Below are 18,762 nucleotides of genomic sequence, written 5' to 3'. Positions count from 1 at the left end.
GTGTAAGGAATTGAATTTAGTAATTTTAACCTACAACAAAAAATTCTAGATCTAGGTATTCAGAAAATCTGTCCGAAAATTAAAGCAAAAACCCAATCATGCTCAGTGACGAAATCACCTGCGTACTGCTCCTTAATAAAAGAGAATTTAGAAAGTGGCAAACGGTTTGGGTCCAAATCCGAGTATGGTTGGCCTGTTCGGAATCCAAACTTGGGCGGCGTATATATATCGCTACTGTATAGCCACCGAGTGGACAATTACTCAATCACACTGACAAACGAACTTGGCCGAATATCCCCTGACAACAACACAGATATTTTCCTGGAACAGATTCAGATTTTGCGATAGATTCAAGTGCCTTTTTAAATTTTTTTTCTTAGGGAAGTGGTGTTGAATAACCTAACATATCTGTCTGCGTGACTTGACCATTTTTGTTACCTGTAAACCTTCACCTAATCGGAAGTTACGTAAATTTAATTTCTTTGGAGAATTGTCCTACAAATGTGAGTTTGGCGAAGGTACTAAAGATGCTATTACAACGGCTGCTCAGTATTTGTGGCGAAGGAGGCATTGCTTTAACTGTTAAATGCTACGGCCATATCATAGGTGTCTCCCTAGTGTAGAAAAGTTATGCTGCATGATTTACGGTAGAATACTTTGCTTGTTTTGTTCTGTGCCTCAAATGCGCGGAATCTTCGAATGAGTGTGATCAGGATCTTGCTGTTAGAGAGCCAGCTTCAGGGTGTAAATTTCAAGCAAACTAAAGTTATGTATATGTGGACGGCAAGAAATGCAAAAGCTCAAGACCAAAAGCTCCAGTTCGATTGGTTAGGGCATGAGTGACATATGAATATAGGTATATGCACGTAAAAGTACATCTACCCCTCTAAGAGTAAGGTGGAATGAAATTCATATTTGGCCTAGAGGAGTTAAGGTACTGTTCCTATACATGGACTTAAAGATCTAGTCATGCGTAATCGCAGAGAGAGGAAATTTCACTTCGAGAGCTAAGTTTGTCACATCTTTAGGATGCCTAAGTTTGCATCTTTCAAGGGAAGACAACGCCACCGCATTGCCAGAGGCCGCAGAATGAAATATGTGACCGGTTCTGAAATCAATTTAGAGGTTAGTTGCTTCAATTTTCGGACTCATCAAGTACCAATTTAGGAAATCGGACGTAAATATCTCCAAACGGAGAAAAAGGAGACAGAGAACCGATGAACAGTATAGCTAACTACATGTAAGACGCCGCTTCTCTATCTGCGTTTTCTAACCAACATAGAAAGCAAGTTAATCTCCATTGTTTGACCGGAAAATGAGAGCATTTATCGAATCCTTCAAAGCACGCCTTCAATTGCTTCATTTGAGAAGACTGCCGACATCAAATTAACAAAGCCAATGGGGGTGCTATACGAGAGGTGGTAAATTGGTGTAAAAATTAAACAATCAACATATCGCGCAAATACCCACGAATTCTCGAGAAGTAAAAGGGGAGGGTTGGCTATATTCACTTACCACAGGCCACCCTCATAGTAAAACCACAAAGTACTCAAAGTCTAAGCTCATAGATTGGGCCAATGTAATATATGGATATCAGGTTGTAGCATGTGATTAGGTTCACAAAATCGCAAGTCAGCTCTCTTGGGATTGGCGGAAACTGGATGCTTTAATGCGTATTTAGGTGAGAATGTGTTATGTACACAAGTGTCATTGGAATGCGTTTATCTGTTGCTTTTCAACTCGGATATAATGATGGTTATCAAAACCTTGTTACACAATGAGGATACTATTATGGAGTGTCAATTAAAAGTTATGGAGTTTCGAGGAGTAAATGTTGATAACCTCAACCCGATCTCACACAACCACGCCCACCTATCCGAGGAGACACTATGTACCCCAAATACCAACGGTCTGGAGTGCAATATGACAGTTTCTGCAATCTGATGGTCGGATTTCTGTGTGCACTGTAGGTCCAATTAAATAGAGTTTGAAAACCCGGAACTTCATCGTCTTCTATACTCTAAGGAAATTAATCTCTAGACCGAAGGACAACCGGGACAAAACCAAGAGGAACAATGTGATATACCAAATCGACTGCAACGACTGCAACAAATTCTACGTTGGACAAACTGGGAGAAAATTACGTACACGAATAAAGGAACACAACGCGGCTGTCAAGAGGCATGACCCCCTGTCCTTGATATCCATACACGAGGACCAGGAAGGCCACAAATTCAACATGGAAAACGCGAAAATTTTGGCATACGGAGACACGCGACACGGAAGAGAATTTCTGGAAGCATGGTACTCTACGACAGGTTCAATAAACCGGTGCATTGAACTGGATCCAATTTACGCACCTCTACGCGCGAGAGATCAACGTCGCAACCGAAACACTCAAGGAGGACCGAATAATGGATTCACAAACGAAGAAACAAGGAACTCCTCGGAGTCAAATCAATGAGGTCACAACCGGAACTCGGAAGGACAAAGGTCACTCCAACATCGACTAGACTACGACGGCGAGGGATGTCAAGTTCAAAAGTCACGTGGGCATCGGCGAATGAGGACACGGGATAAAAAGAACAACCAATGGAACCGCCCGACGGAATAACTAATCGCGGTCAAAGGTCATCCTCGGCTACAAGCACGTATATCAACACACACGTAACACTACTGAACGCACAACCACTAACCCACCGCTACGCACAACTACGCACAACTACGCACTGATGATGTCACCTCGATTAGTGATGAAATGTTTGCAACCAAATTGCCCAGCTCAGCGAACAAGCCAACGACCACATGTGATCCAATTCATCAGTCTCACACTGGCACGTTGGCCAACAAATTCAAAATGGATGTTTCCCAACTCTGTCCACTCAGGATTTGGGGAAACCGTCTCCAAAGGCTTCTGGAAACTGACCACAGGAAATCAATCGGGCAACGGGTACACTTTGAACCAAATTTGATTGCATGTACTCAAGGACAGATTTGAGAATCCTTTTCAGGAAGCAAATCAAATAGGTCATAGCATATGCAACCACCTGGATTTCAAAAATCGACGGCTGCTGATCTGTAAAGATATCCGAATACTCTTATGAATCCTTGGTTTAGACAGGAGAATTACACTAAAAGCATGTTTTTGCCGAGAGGTGCTGAAGATTTTAAGGTATATCATCTGAAATCCCTATTCTGTGTTGCATAGACGATGTTCGACATAGTATGTTTCCGTATAGGTGTGTCAGAAAACTGCCATGCAGGAAAGTGGAAAGTGCAGCTCGGAATAAATGTGGGCCAAAAACGCGAACAAAAACCTCAAGCTGCATTATCGGTCTATACGTTACAAAATTAGGCTCCGAAGATACGTCCGGAAAATAATAAACTGGGGCAGAGCATTAGCTACGCCCGAAAACTCTAGCGCAACAGATCCGAATTTTCTCTTTTCCGGGACCCGGTGACAGCCTAAGCTTAGCGCTCTAAACTGTTCTTGTGCATCTGACGATTTCACAATATCCATCGCAGACATCAAAATGTCGTGTGTACTAAACACATTAGAAGCGTAAAACTTAACGCGCTTCCAATCGACTGGTCTGCAACCGGAATTCTCTGAATAGTGGTTAACATCATCGATTCTTAGCTCATTCTACTTTTCACAAGCACGGATACAAATTCCCTGTCTAAACTGTGGCAGGTTATTTTATGTATGCAATTGAAGGTCCTATGAAAGAGCATTTGAGGTAAAAAAAATCACAGCATCTGAGCATTACAAATATCCAGATTTACTCCCATCATAAACCACATAAAGGCTATTTCTATCTTACGCACCTCTTAAATGTTTTTGGGTGAATTGGCTCAATTCATATAAAGGCATCGAATCGCCACCTGGAATTGAATAAGCGGGTCTCTGTCTTCCCATGATTCCCGGCTATGCGTCTGGAATCCACATACTGGACAGTGAACTCAACAGTTTCAAAATATCTTGCGTACCAATGTTAATCTCAGAGACACTTCCAAAACGCCGGCCTTCTCAATATAGACTAAAGCCGAGTAAAGTGTGCTTCTCAAAATGTCCAGATATTCCGTAAGGTGGGTGACAAAATGAGTCTTACCGTTCAGCTCATTGAAGATTTTAGCGCATATTATGATAGTAAAACATAAAGCGAATCACCGGAAACACTATTTAAATGTATGAATAACCATGACGAGCTATACGAAAGCCTTTTGTGGGTCCTTTGAGAGTATAAAATTTATCAAAGATGTAAAACGAGAAGACAAAGAAACAGGTATAAAGTAAAAAGAGAAACACGGAAAATAGTCACGAAAAAGAAAAAAATTGTGAAGAAGAAATATGAAGTGATTTTAATGTTAGCGATCTTAAAATTGCTCTATTTTGCAAACTGCTGCTTTATCTGCCTCTTGAAAAGGATTACACAAGACATTTGTGATTCTGCAATATCGTGGACGGCCTTCTATTCTCATTCTGTGTGGCATTTGTGGCCATTCTTTCCAGGCCTGATTTTCCAGAAGCCCCTAAAACCCTAAAAGTTGCTATTATTAGGAGAGAGAAGGCCTTCAGTGCGGAGTTGTGTACTAGAGAAACACCAAGTTAACCGCTACAGACTACTGGACAGGAGAGCAGAACTCTCATATGCATCTTGTTAACAAAACTGGATATCTCTCTTCTGCTTGAACGCGTCTTCCTGAACTCTCCTGCATATTCATTGACTGCTACTCAAATGCAAGTAAATGCTACAAAGCGACTCTACTATTCGCGTCAAGAGACGCGAAGCGGATTTACGAGAGAATGTACCCATCAGTATCCCATCAGTAGTACCCACCGTTACACACCTTCACCTTTAAAGGTCGTTCGCCAGCCGCCGACTCCCATTTACCTGTAGTTTCCGTTCGCCTTCCTTACAAACACAACCTTGGAGTTTTGCGCACTATTGGCTTCTTCGGTTATTCCACTCTTCAACATTTCTTGAATCTGTTTATGGACCTCCTCCTGTAGATGGAGGAGGTAGCGGACGGAGGCCATAAGTTCGAAAGCGTTCCGACAAAGCGTTGTGTTTACAGAACTGATCATCCATCTTCTCCTTGAACGCGACTTCCTAAAATTTCCCGGATATTCATTGACTATTACTCAAATGCTACAAAGCGACTCCATAAATTTCGTAATAGAACTCACTTCTCAAGGGAAGCAGATCGGATTTTTGAGTAAACATACTACTCGCACGCACCCATCAGTAGTGCCCACCGTTACACTATTATGATAATGTATGAGTGAACTGATCCCGGAGTTTTTGTATTCCGTAAGCCTTAGTCTTAGCAAACGATTGCCGAAATGTGGGTCACTTGAGCAAATAGAGCACTTCGTTTTTTATAGCTGACATCTTCAAATCCAAGTCACATAGGCTTACAACTTACCAAATCCTCGGCGAAAAACTTGAGAGGTTTTGAAGTGTACTCGAGTGCTCTCAAGCACTCAAATTTATTGGTGAATTTCACAGCAAAAGATAATTTAAGAATCCACTTTTATTTGCAGTTGTTTTGTACGCAAGCCAAGTGAGCTGGGCGAAACAGCAAACGCTGTCAACCAAAAGATAGGCGACCGATCCTACTACGCCTGATATGTCCTTATCATGACAAAACACAGCGACGAGCTTTCAGAACTACCCACATTCAGTTCCCTACCTCAGTGATCTTATCAGTGAATAACTGAGGCTGAGAATCTGCTGTAAACTTCGGACCATGAGAGAAAATATCTGAAAATAACCAGTCCTGTCAAATACTTCTCATTATACGGAAGCATTTTAAGGTATTGTTCTCTTCCAAAATCATTTATTCCGTCATCTAATCCTTCATCTGTTATCTGTTCTCTTCCTATCGTCTGCAATCCGGCAGAAATTTGTTCATTATTCAGAACAATCCTACAAAAGACCTCCACATAAAAGGTTAGTTTATACACAAAAATGTTTTTACAAATGATGTTCATATCATCGAGATGATGGATTGTTTTTCTGAACGCTGTCAATGGAGCTCACAGTTCCCGGTGGTGGATATATATCAACTCACTTTGCTTCCAATATGATTGATGTTTCGTCAAAAAACATTTGGAAGAGAACGCCGCATAAACAAACACACCTGCAACCGATTCGCCATCCATATAGACAGCTTCTACTAGTGGTCCGGATCATGATGATGATTTGTATCTTAATAGTTGAATTTCCCGCCTAGCGAACTGATCCCTTCTTGCAGTACGATCACCCTAATTTTTTCTGACCAACTGAATGAGGATTAGTCTATATTTCCGATCTAATCAGAGCTATTTGGTGCTCAACCTTTGCGAAGTCGAGGCGTAATTTGAGATATAGGACAATGCGTCAATATTGGACTTGCCAGAATACTTTTTTTTGGGTGGGGGGCAATGGTAGAGGCAAATACGACATAAAGACATCCATTCAGCTGGATTTCAGGTGAGTCTGTTACATAACCAAATTAGTGTGCAAATGAGTGCATTCCCCTTATTACATAAGACTTCCTAATTAGTTTGATCACAGCAGTGTTACCACAGCATGATTGGGATAAAGAATTATAGACTTCTTGTGGCGATTTTGTCCTGTAAGTGATGCCAATCTATGCTGAGAAGCCAAGAAGCGCTGTACAGGTGCTTCACCCTTATTGGGAATCACCAGCAGTGCGCATCTCACGAGACTCTGGAGAGTCTCGAACCCGTCACCTCCTGGATACTAGTTCGAACACCTAACCGTTCGGCCACGGGCGGATGATCGGTAGTGTGATTAACACGGGGAGTCGGCTTTTCAGCATAGATTGGCTTCACTTACAGGACTAAATCTCCACAAAATTCCCAAATCCCTTCACTCTACCAATAATCAACAAGTAGATCAGTGGAAGAATAAACTTCACCCGATGAGTGAAACTTCCATCTGAGAAGTCGTTGCTCCAGGAGCCAGTCAACAAGTGTGACCGCACGATGTGGAACCCGTGAATGAAGGATGAACGGGGCTATATCCTGTCTAAGTGCGAGTTAATTGCACTGCTAATCATCCGCCCTTGGCCAAACGGTTAAGTGTTCAAACTAATAGCGAGGCGGTCACGGCTTTGAGACTCTCCAGAGGTTCATGAGATGCGCACTGCTGATGATTTCTAACATGGATGAAACAGCTGTACAGTGCTTCTCGGCTTTTCAGCATGGATTAGCTTCACTTACGGGACGAAATCTCCGCAAAAATCCCAAATCTCCCCACTCTACCAACAAATATAAATTTTCTCATCGGTTGCCAACGCGTACGTGAATGAGAATGTCGATTTCACCTAGGAACAGAGACTAGTACATATATATAATTGTACACTTAATTGAACAGCAGAGCTCCTACTCTTCGTATTGGCAAAATATTTCCGCCATTATTCATGGATCCTGCCTACTTCCGTTTCCTGAATGTGACAGTACCTCGTTATATGTTATCTGGTGCGCTTATACTGGTCAATTTTTTCCATGAAATTCAGCAAGATACTCCAGTAGTCAACGGACTGGGGAGTAACGAGCGTCTATACCAGGTACGCAACAACATGAAACTTGCAAGCTGGCCGTCGGTACATCGTGAACCATGAAAAGCCGAAATGGACTACATTTCATCCAACAGGAATTTCGAGGTGAAATCCTAGAAAATAAAAACAAAAGCTCACGCATTCTTCTGGCACGGGTCCGTCCAATTTTTCACTAACAGGTGTGTTTAGGGAATATTTCGAATTTTGACTTGCGGCAAAAGCTGAGAATGTCAGTCATGCAGTAAAATTAGTAAACCGAGCAGCAATATTGCGTGACGATTGAAATATAATTTGCTGCTTAGCACATGAATTTTTAGCGCATTCTATTTTAATTATTTCTGGGTATTCTTTTAATACTTTCACTTTGGAACTCTTACTTCGAAAATTTTACCTCGTCTTACATTTTTCAACGTGGACCTAAACCATTCCTTTGTGTGTGGAGTTCCCGGAACAAATTGCCTGATATCTTACACAAATATACGAGAGAGCGTGCAAAAAATCTGGTGTTAGGTTGCTAGAAGAAGGTGAATTGGAGTACCAGTAAGTTTGATATAGAAAACTGTTCGGCCCCTACTTGCTCTTTCAAAATCAATTTCTGACCTTGGAGCCCTAATTATCCTCTCGCACAGGCGTAGTTTTCCTGGTACTATGTCAGTTCACGTGACACCATGAATTACACCGACACAACCAATTTCATGACACCTCGGCTGTGGCATTACGAATTACGTTGGGTGGCCTTATTCGCTGCATACAGTATGGAGGGCAACGGGACGCCGACGCCAGTTCTCTTCCTTAATTATCTTCTCCCTAGCTACAGTCTAATTAACTTTTTCGTAAATCCAGGCATAGTGCACGCCATTCACCTACACACGACTGTAACCAACTGCACATCATTCCCTAGAAGTGCCGCTTTACTTTCAGTATTCGAGCGCTGTTCCCACTTTTTGATTCAAACTTTAACGTTCAAAGACTTAAGCAAGTTTTATTGCTAAGTAACTCTAATTCGGACGCCTAATTCTTTGACTGTTGATCTTCTACCAGTTTTGTCATTTTTTTCAAAATTTTAATGATTCAGCTCAGCTCCATAGACATGAATCTATTGCTTGGTTGAATGTCTGTAACGATAATGCTGCACTGTTCTTCTGGCAGCTTCTGAAAGCGTTCATTCCTAACTAATTGAAGAAGCATGTTTTTTGTGTTTACTGCTTAAGCACTAGCCTACTGTACCTTTCAGCCGATGAACACTATATTTTATCGACTAATAACTATGTAACCAAAGTGGTCTAGGCAGAGGGACGTTTTGTCCAAACATGGTTTCTCTGTTAAGACAAGTCTAATTAAGATGCATGACTTCTTTGTTGAAGGGTGTTGTATTGATCAGCGGTTGTTTCCCAGGAGTGTGATCAGTCCAGGTCCTGGCAACGAAGTATATAATTCCTAACCAGTCTACTCGCATACACGCCATCTCCCTAGATGGGACCTGTGGGCGGAACAAACCAGTTTTCGGCGACCCTGGGAGATGCCGCCGTATCACACAGCCAATGGTGGTCTTGCATCAAGGTTATCACCTTCAATGTGTTAATCGCATTCCCTACCACGCCAAAGCAACAGAATCATTCTACGTCAAAGAAATAAATGGCCATAGCCATCAATACCTGACTTTCTTTAATTTATTCTTCTTATCTTCGGTGAACAAAGCTGTGGCAGCTGGAACCACTAAATTTTGATGCAGGGTGGGAAAACCTAACTGGGCTGAACATTCCAGGTCCCAAAGTTCTGCGTCACTTGCAGAAATCAGGCGCAAACAACGATTCAGACCTGGCATCTCCCTTATTCCTCAGTGAGCTATAGACATACAGCTTTTAATGTCCATTTTAATCAAAAATATGGTTGCAGCAGTTTGCGTTAGAACAGCTCAAGCTGTAAAACGCTGTCCGACTACTAGTGCTATTCAGTAGTGAGGTTGGGTTAATGCAAAATACTGGTTCTCCATTTGGGAGAAACTTTGGGTTCTCATAGTAAGCATTAAATCATAATACCCACCTCAAAGGTCCCTACATGTTTATGTAACAAATGCACAAAATTGCTTTTATAAGGTGTTGTATCCTCACACTGAAATTCCCATTATCTTTTGTATACTATGCTCAGACATGTAGCACCAGGAAGTCCTTTGTAAGCATGTTTTGCTTCACCAACTGTATCTTTACTTCATTCCCAGTCTCTTTCAAAGTATGCAACATATTTTGCGGTTTTTACAGTGTCATTTAACCTGAAATCATGTTGTTCCAAGCACACTGTGTACTGAAAAGCAGGTCACGTACAACTTGACAAAACTTGATAAAATTCCAAGTAAATCCCCTTTAAATAAGGTGTGAACACGCCTGATCGCCTTAGATTTCCTCTCTTATTGGAATACAACGATCAAGAAGTTGATACAGGTTGGTTTCGAATGCTACGTAAGGGTGGGAATTAAAGAGAGTATCTCGAATACAAGAAGTCGTTCAATCAGGCAAGACCATGCACAAGAGGTGGAACTTGTTGCGCTCTGAGTAGTTGAGTACCTTAGTAGAATTTTCCCGACCTCAGTCTTGGTTGCACAGTTGGATACGGCCATAAAATTGGCCTAGACTAAAAAGTAGCCGGAATGAACTAAGCAGGGATCAGCAAGGATCCTTGGCCTTGTTTGAATTTAGCTTTGTGAATTTACAAAACAACTAGCGCACACACGGTGTCCATCTGAACTGTCAGGTATGAGTAGGAAAACTCTTTCAGAAAAAAAGAAGGCCTTTGCTGCGGAGTTTTTCTGAAAATGCCAACTGAACAGTTACAGACTACTAGACAGTAGAGCGAAACTCCCGTATGTATCTTGTTTAAAAAAAGCTAAATATCCATCTTCTACTTTAACGCGTCTTCATGAACTTGCCTGGATATTCATTGACTGTTACTCAATTGCAAGCAAATGCTACAGAGCGACTATACATATTGCGTTATAGACCTCACTTTTCAAGAGGCAAAAAGGGGATTTTCGAGTGAACATACTACTCGCATACCCCCATCAGTAGTATCACCTTTCCATAGGTAGGAAATCTTTCAGAAACTTTCTCAGCCACTGAGGTTCCAAGCATGCTAAGCCATCCGAAATGGCTATTTTGCTGGTTGTCACTGTCAGAATGCTTACCGTTTCTTCCTTTGGAATCTTCAGCTTCGAAATTCACGCAGGGACAGAAAGACTCAGCTGGTATCTACCGAATGTCTTCTTAAACGTCCACATATTTAAATGAAAAATAATTTACAGTATGTTAGCCTGGCAGCCTACATATCACTTCCATTCATGCTAGTTAGTTCTCTGATTAGCTGATTAAATAGGATCATGTAAATTATGGGTCGAGGAAAGCAAATTCATTATTAAACCTCAATTTATTTGTATTGAGTTCAAGGGGAGATAAAAAATATCGTCACTGCGGTGTACAAGATGATTCGAGAAACATTTGACAGTGAATTGCAGTCAGCCTTCTTTCGCCAGACCCCAGGTAAGAGAGCATTTGGAGGAAAGTTACTTTGCTGTAACGCGTCATGTCCTAAAGTCAAGATCAATGCAGGCTTCTAAAAGACAGGTCAAAACAACCAGAGCCACCATATTTTATGAATTGCGTAGCAAGTACGGTATAGGTGTACATCAAGGAACCCGACTCACGGACAGAATGGTTTTGAGAAATATGGAAATCAAAGGACAGACACAAACACAAATGACTTTGTTCACTTCAACGACAGATCAATGAAGCGATAGTGAACCTATGTGGTTTTAGCAAGCAAGCACAGGCTGACCATTAATATTTTGGAAACCAATTCTCCAATCCAGTATATATCCACTGGTTAAAATTGGGGTACACTATGAGGCAAACCAAAAGCAGAAAAGCAAGCACCGTTAGTGGTCAGTGAACTGAAAGCCCAGTTCGATGATGCGAATCATCCAGAGAACGCTTGAGCAACTGAGTCGAGCAGTGTAAATCATGTGACATAAGCATGTGACATATTAAGCATTTTAAAAGCAGGAACTCACGACTGCAATGCGGTTTCAATATAATCGAATAACATTGACAGATTGATATCAGCACCCCATGAGCTATTCTGTAGGCAGTTGGTAACATGTAGATTGCATTGATAACCTGATAAGCAGTGACGCAATCGACTTTCAGTCTGTGTTGGAGTCCATTTGTGATCCAGAAATAGATGCTCATGAAGCGCAAAATCCTCAAGAGAAGTAACACTCAGCCCTATTCGTGGAGAAGCGTGACATTTTTTAGTTTCAAATTAAGCCACAGTTTGGTGGTAAACCAAGATAACACGTTGTTGAAAAGGCATTGTATATGGTTCTATATAACGGATGCTTGTGGATCATTTTTATACACGAGGCTGGGTGGTGGACCTCTCCTGAGGGGCGGCGAAATCCATGGCAATTCTTTCTAATTTGGTCGCCCTAATTCTACTTCATTTGTTATCTTGCGACTAGTAAGAGACCCTTATTACAGCTAAAAATGGTTCACTTTGATACAAATGAGTACGCACAAACCGCGAATGTCAAAGAGATCACAAAATGCTTTCTGTTGGACAGACAATATGAGTAATTCGAAACAAAATATAAAATAAAAAACAATGAAGTCACACCTGATGGTATGTTTTCTGGTCGTTGGCTAGCCATAGTAACGTTTTACTATCGACAAAGTTTTCGCTGATAGAGCATCGAATCCATAATTTGTCTGCTGTGCAGTCAATAGCTTGTGTACTATGGTCAAATAATACACAGAGACTGGGCTCTCAATTCCCTCAAACTCACTTCACAGCTAACCTATGTGAAAAGGGCGAAATTCGTTTGATGAATCGACTGCGGGTGAAGTGCAACACATCCACTACTCCTCCGTAGAGGTGTCACTCCGGTGGATCAAACAAAATGATGTTCACAACCCGCTGTGATTTGGTTTACCAGTTTCCAGCCGAAAAAATTCAAAGAAGCCTTTCGCATGTGAAGTAGTCTCTTGGGGACACTACATCACAGAGTGCATTCACATGAGCTGAGCAAGCTTGAGCCTTGGAAGTCGATCTGTAGCTTGACTCACATTCTTACAAAGACCGCATAAGTCTCACACGTACATTCATTTTTGCATCACATCAAAAAACACCCGACAGATTGGCAGAACTCAGACGCAGCAGTGCACACAATAAGAAATTTCATTCCACAGATTAAAAAAATTGTAAATTAGTTTGGCAAAGATGGATAAAAAACTTTCTCAATGTTTCCTTTTCAGTGCGACTAATATTGCGCTTCTCATTGTACTTAGATGCAGTCTAGCTTATCGGTTTGTTTTCACTCATATTGACGCATCAAGGCCACAGGGTGTTGAAAAGGTTTAGACACAGAGAGGACTTCTCAATCAACTCTATTTCAGCAGGAGCTGCTTGTTCCACTCCTACAGTTTGTCACATCTATCACATGTTATTCTAGTAGAGATGTTCGCAAAGCTAATGTGACGTCTACTTGAACAAAACTTCCAGCCCTCAAAAGTGAAACAAAAACCACGAGATGGTAGCTAAAATCGACGTCTAAGTATAACTAAAATGAAGATCGCCATTTTGGGCGTGTAGGGCGTTGCTATAGTTGGAAAATAACGATAAATGTCTGGCCTTTGGAGCAAAATATTCAGAGAAAGGAGAGGTTCAAAATTTAGTTCGGTTGAGGTGAAACCACAGTAAGATACGAGTTTCATTGTTTACCTATGCGGTCACCATGGAAGCGTAACTCGTGGATGAAGATGTCTACCTCTCTCTGTGCGACGCCAATCATAGCCCAATTGGTTTGGAAATATCGTCTCTGTTAAATAAAGCACGCGTTCCAGTCGGACACTGTAATTTACCCCGCGTAATCACAGCACAGGACAATAGTCAAAGTGATGTGTGGTTTCACTAGATTTCACTCCTTGTGCTTCAGAGTAATATTGCTAGTTAACAATCATATTCATCAAAATGCTCGCTTCCGTTTAAAGGATTTTGGTCCATCAGTGACGTTTTATTCACAATGATTGATGTTCTATACAAAGAGGATCCATCTTTCTGGACAGTAGTTCGGTTGATCTTCGCTAACATCCGTTTAATTGCCAAAACTTGCTAAAACATTTCTCCCGGGAGTGCATGATAGATCTGTTGATAACGCTCTAGTGAAACTGGACGACAATCTTACTGGACGTATGACTCTCAATTGTCCAAGCAATAACATCATATTTCGCTCGTTAGAAAGGATGATTTCGCAAAAAGTCTTCCCCAGAAACCTACGGTCTCGCAGCTCATGTTGTTGGTTTTTGTCTTGACTGCAACTCATTTATCGCTGGGAACGCATTCTCTAGAATCACGGGCGCCCATGATCAAGTGGTCCACTGCCTTTGAATTGCTCTGACGGCCAAAATAGCACCAATTTACTCGCTGCCTCATCGTCACTGAAAACGGAGGCTCAAGCTCTAATATTTCAGCCTGACACAAGCCCTACTACATGCGTATTTTTCATAAGGCTGCTGCAGCTCTCACGCCGGAAGAATCGCATCTCATCCGTGCGTCAGATATATGTTGGCAACAAGGCCAGTTATCCCATGTATGGGATAATCACGCGCACTCAACGTTTCACGTCACATGGGTCAAAATATTTCCACGCGAAGGCCCCACAATCACGCTACTGTCCACGAAAGCGATATGCACTATCTTCGACAAATGTATGTAGATTCAATTTGATAAACGTACTTCTGCGGGTTCCCAATTAGCCTTGCTGGAACGATAACGTTATCGAAAATACAGTAAGTATAGAATATCTAACCGTGCGAGTAACTTGCAAAAAATGCGTTCCGATTAAGCCCATTTGTAAAACAACTGCATTAGTTATACCTTAATTGCTGCGTCCTCTGACATGTTTGCCCGGATGATAGGAATGCAAATTATGTCTATGTAGTAGCAGTCCAACCCAACTTGGCTGGATACATGCTGTCTAATCCTGAACTGAATTTCAACTGGAAACCATAGCAACCCCTATACTAGTTATCCTGTCCATTAGACCAAGTGAAAAACAAAGTGGAGGTCGGTAAATTGGGTGGGCAAACCGACACGTACTGTGGGCTGATTTCTACCAATTACTACGCGAACATCACGTGGCATGTTGTATTCTCAGTGAATGATATTCGATACTGAGAACACCAAAACCAGAAAGATTAAATCTTTTTAAAATGAAGGTTATAAAGTGTACCTCTCCAATGCGGTAGCCCCTTATTAAACTTCAATTCTCCAATTCAGTTGACTGAATAATATACCCAACTTTTATTGGTTCGCAGTTGAGGTGCTCTACAGAACAAAGTGAAGACATGAAGGAAACCACTCACAAGTTTGCTGAAAACTCTTCGACAGCCCACGACCGGTTTCTCCCTTCTTATGGCTCATCAGGTAGACGCAGTTCCCGAGTTTCCGGCAACCTTATGTTCTACTTGAACCCTAATTAAATTGTTTTCGATAAACACACTTATTTGCAAATCCATTTGGTGTTCACGATAGACTCAACTGAATCTCTCGTTTATGAAAATATACTGCGATATCTCGAATATCGTGCCAACTGAAACATGTGGCGGCCTGTGTGCAGCACATTCAGTTGCAGAATATCATAAACGAGAGATTCATTTGAGTCACTCGTGTAAACCAAATTCATTTGCGAATAAGTGTATTTCCCTAGAACGTAAAGATAACCATTCTTGGTCCTGTGTTAAATACTTCATTGGGTAAACTAGTGTGTTATTGTACTAGGCTATTTGAGGAATTTGACATACCTTTTTATATTTACTTGTGAAAACTCAGCGCTATCCAAGAATATTCGGATCAAAGTTGAAGGAAGCATGTTCCGTTTGCTGTACGACAGATTTGGTAAACCTGATGAACTTGAACTGTTTGAAAACAGGTAGTAAACCGTTTGGACAATTTATTTAATTATCGAGCCGGAACCGCTGCGCATGGAGAATAAAGCGCTCTGTGATCGCTTATTTCTAAGTACGGGTGTATCACCGCAAATATGATTGTGGGTAGAATTTAAGCTTTACACTGAATTTTAGGACAATATTTTCTAGGGTACAAGTTGCAGGATCAGCGTTCATAATGTAAGCCTTCGCCATAGAATTGTCCGTTGTCTTTGAAATTTCAAGCAAAGTTGTTTTCCCTTTGATTCGTTGAAATCATGGCGTACTTTGCTTATGTGGCTGCATTCAAAAGCTTGTGAGATCCGAAAGTGGGTTTCCTGATTCGGTTAATCATTCGAAAACCTTTCTACGTCATGGGTAAGGCAGGAAACAATAATCAACGAATAAAATGAGTTTGTCAGACCGGCTTGAGCTCTGCGAAGCGTTCAGCAAGCACACAACGCTTAAAATGCCTTTGTCAATTGGAACTAGTCATGCTCAACAGTATTAAAACGATTTTGCCCCTTTAGGTCTGATGTATCAGAATTACTGTCTCACGGTCACTCCGAGAGAAGTTAGAGTTCAACTATTTAATCACCGTTGCAACGTTGGGGTTTTGCGGGATAGGTAATTTTGTTCACAGCCACAACACTCTCGTCTAAACGGCCGTGTTCCTGTTCTGGCGTAATTATTCCGGTGATTCCACACCAAAGGGAAGCACTGGACTCGAGTTTCGCTCTTATTTGAGCTCATCAGCAGTGCATATGCAATGGCCGTACCGGGATTTGAACATACGAGGCGAGCGTGTAACCAACCCTCCACCAACGCACGCTGCACGCATCTGAATTATCGTGGCTGAACAGGCGAACGTGTTCACACTTGAGCGGTGTGATTGGTCTGCCCGACCAGTCGAACGACGACCCACTAACTGTCCTGGTTGTGACGATCGATTGATCCACCAGCCAGAACTTTCCGGTCAGGTAGCGTGACACACGCTTGAAACCCAAAGGGTCGAAGCACAGCTTGTACGCTTGGGCACCATTTCCTTTCAAGAAAACCAGGATAACTGAGCTACTGCTTGGTTGTCCACGCTTTAGACAGGGGTGGTCAAGATGTTGAAATTGTGGTCGGACCGTCTGTTAGTACGGTCTCAACTACCGAGCTATCTAGAATTCTCACTGTTGGGCTAAAAAAGATTCGTTGCCGATCAATCGAACTTGTACTTGGAAGGCGAAATTTTCGTTGGCGCGTGCGGAAATTGACTAGTCGACCGGTAGCATGAAAACGCGAAACAATTCCAACGGAAGTATAGAACAACCTAGACAACTACCTCGATCCGCCGTCCGTGTATTGTAGATGATCAACTTTGTCGTGTTAAACGCGATTCTACGCTTTAATTATGCGGAGAACCACTTCGGTTCTAAGCTACTATGGATGAAAAGTTAGTCAATGATGATGGATGATTTGAAAAACCAAGCCAGCTCTGGGCCACAACAGCGATTCTTGGATAGGTTGGGTGTCAATTTGTCCAGCCGGAAACAAGAAGTTTAGTTTGAATGAAATCGAATCGAATGTGTAGCTTGATGCAGTTGATTCCGGTAATTAGGCAATGATAGTTTTACTGTTTGATAAAATATTCCTAAGCTTTGCCCTAAGCTTTGCTTTTACAGGACCTTGATTAGTTTTTTTGTAGTCTGGAATTAATTTCCGTCGACAAGGTAGATTTCAACTTTAACAAGATCGTAAAACTCAGGCTCCAATTTGCCGAAGATTGGTGGCAACATAGCAAAACTTTTGAGCAGATATCTTCTATATAGAAAAATACTTGTGTTCTTTTTCTTGAGTACACATTTTAAGTCGCCAACCTCATAGAATAACATATACAACATATCCGTTGTTGAGACCCCTTGATCATATGTTCACTTCAGAAACACAACTTGGCCGGCGCCAAATGAAGAATTTTGACGCCAATTGAAATCGGTTAGATAAAAAAATGTTGGAACTAACTGAGTGGAAATGAATTGGACAATGGCTTAAACGCACAGTGTACACTGATGCGACAGTGTAGTAAAACTGTCAAGTGAAACATCCATACGGAAACAATGAGGAGGTGATCCAGCTCGAGTACTCTTCTGACAGGGCTATAAAAACGGGAAAATGTATGTATATATTACTAAACTTCACGGCTCCAGCTAAATCGCGTTCCAGCTTGTCAGAATTATAGGAACCGTGTGTTAATTTTCTAAGTTCTGTGACAGAGAAGTTGCCAGTAGTATATGTCGTTTTATCGCACGAATGGATCTCCGACTGTTTGCAGCTGATGCGGCTGGTATTAGCACACATTTGTCTACATATTATGTTTGACTCATGTGTAATCTGATGAAACCACCAAATGTTCGGTAAATTTCATGTATGCCTACAGTAGCCATGAGGCGTTCTTTGGGTCCAAAATGAATAACGTCTCCCAGCAAAGACTATCCATAGAGTATGGTCGACGCATCTTACTTTTATGGCGGTCTGTATTTGTTCGTTTGTCGACCGTTATAGGAAATTTTATTTGACACTACCACGAGAACCAGTTCCCAGAGTAACGGGGCTACACAACAGCCAATGACCGTTTTCGTTGAGACAGATTTCATTGGTTGTTCTTCACTCGCCCTGGACAGATGAATCATCTTCTTAGTATCACCTTTTTGACCTGCTTGTACGCGACAGTGATCAACAGATCAGCCGGTTCACATGTTTATTTATTTTTCTGTTGTTTGGCTAAACGCACCAGGCTATGAATCGACTACCCTGGCCGGGATTTACAGTAATAAGAATGCATTAAGGAGACTGTGATCCACGACAATTTGGCGACGGGGATGGTAGTTGAACCCACGCGAGGAAACCACAATAGAATGAAATGAACAAGCGTCCGTGCGACTCCATTTGGCCTCCACGGACACCACCACACTGGTACAACTATTAATATTTGATTGGTAATCCAGTACCCAAAAGACACGAACGGGATGTCGCAAACTCGGTCCGAACTAGTGCGCTCCGTCCTCGTTGTTCTCTTTCGATTGCAAGCATTTTGACATCCAGGATACCTAGAGATGCGTCAGACTTACGCGTTTAAACAAACAATCGATTTAATAACGACAAAAAACAATTTTTCGCCCGCAACACCGTATAGATGCATGATTAGCATGCCCCAAACAGAGCATTAGAGGTG

General features: G+C 41.7%; 2 protein-coding genes across 2 annotated transcripts in view; both read left to right on the top strand.

Annotated features, from left to right (window-relative positions):
- Positions 1–2,464, top strand: part of T265_01907 (hypothetical protein) — a gene marked incomplete at both ends in the record, with an annotated part of 102,846 nt that extends 100,382 nt beyond the window's left edge. The window contains one exon of the mRNA XM_009166033.1: positions 2,026–2,464. Coding sequence (XP_009164297.1) covers positions 2,026–2,464 — 439 coding nt within the window. The remainder of the gene's footprint in view (positions 1–2,025) is intronic.
- Positions 2,465–7,434: 4,970 nt separating this feature from the next.
- T265_01906 (hypothetical protein) overlaps positions 7,435–18,762 on the top strand; it is a gene marked incomplete at both ends in the record, with an annotated part of 18,980 nt that continues 7,652 nt past the window's right edge. The window contains one exon of the mRNA XM_009166032.1: positions 7,435–7,581. Within this exon, the coding sequence (XP_009164296.1) occupies positions 7,435–7,581 (147 nt within the window). The remainder of the gene's footprint in view (positions 7,582–18,762) is intronic.

The sequence above is a fragment of the Opisthorchis viverrini genome (assembly GCF_000715545.1).
Source record: "Opisthorchis viverrini unplaced genomic scaffold opera_v5_21, whole genome shotgun sequence".
NCBI lineage: Eukaryota > Metazoa > Platyhelminthes > Trematoda > Opisthorchiida > Opisthorchiidae > Opisthorchis > Opisthorchis viverrini.
The sequence above is the reverse complement of the archived record's forward strand: the minus strand, read 5'-3'. Positions and strand labels throughout refer to the sequence as shown.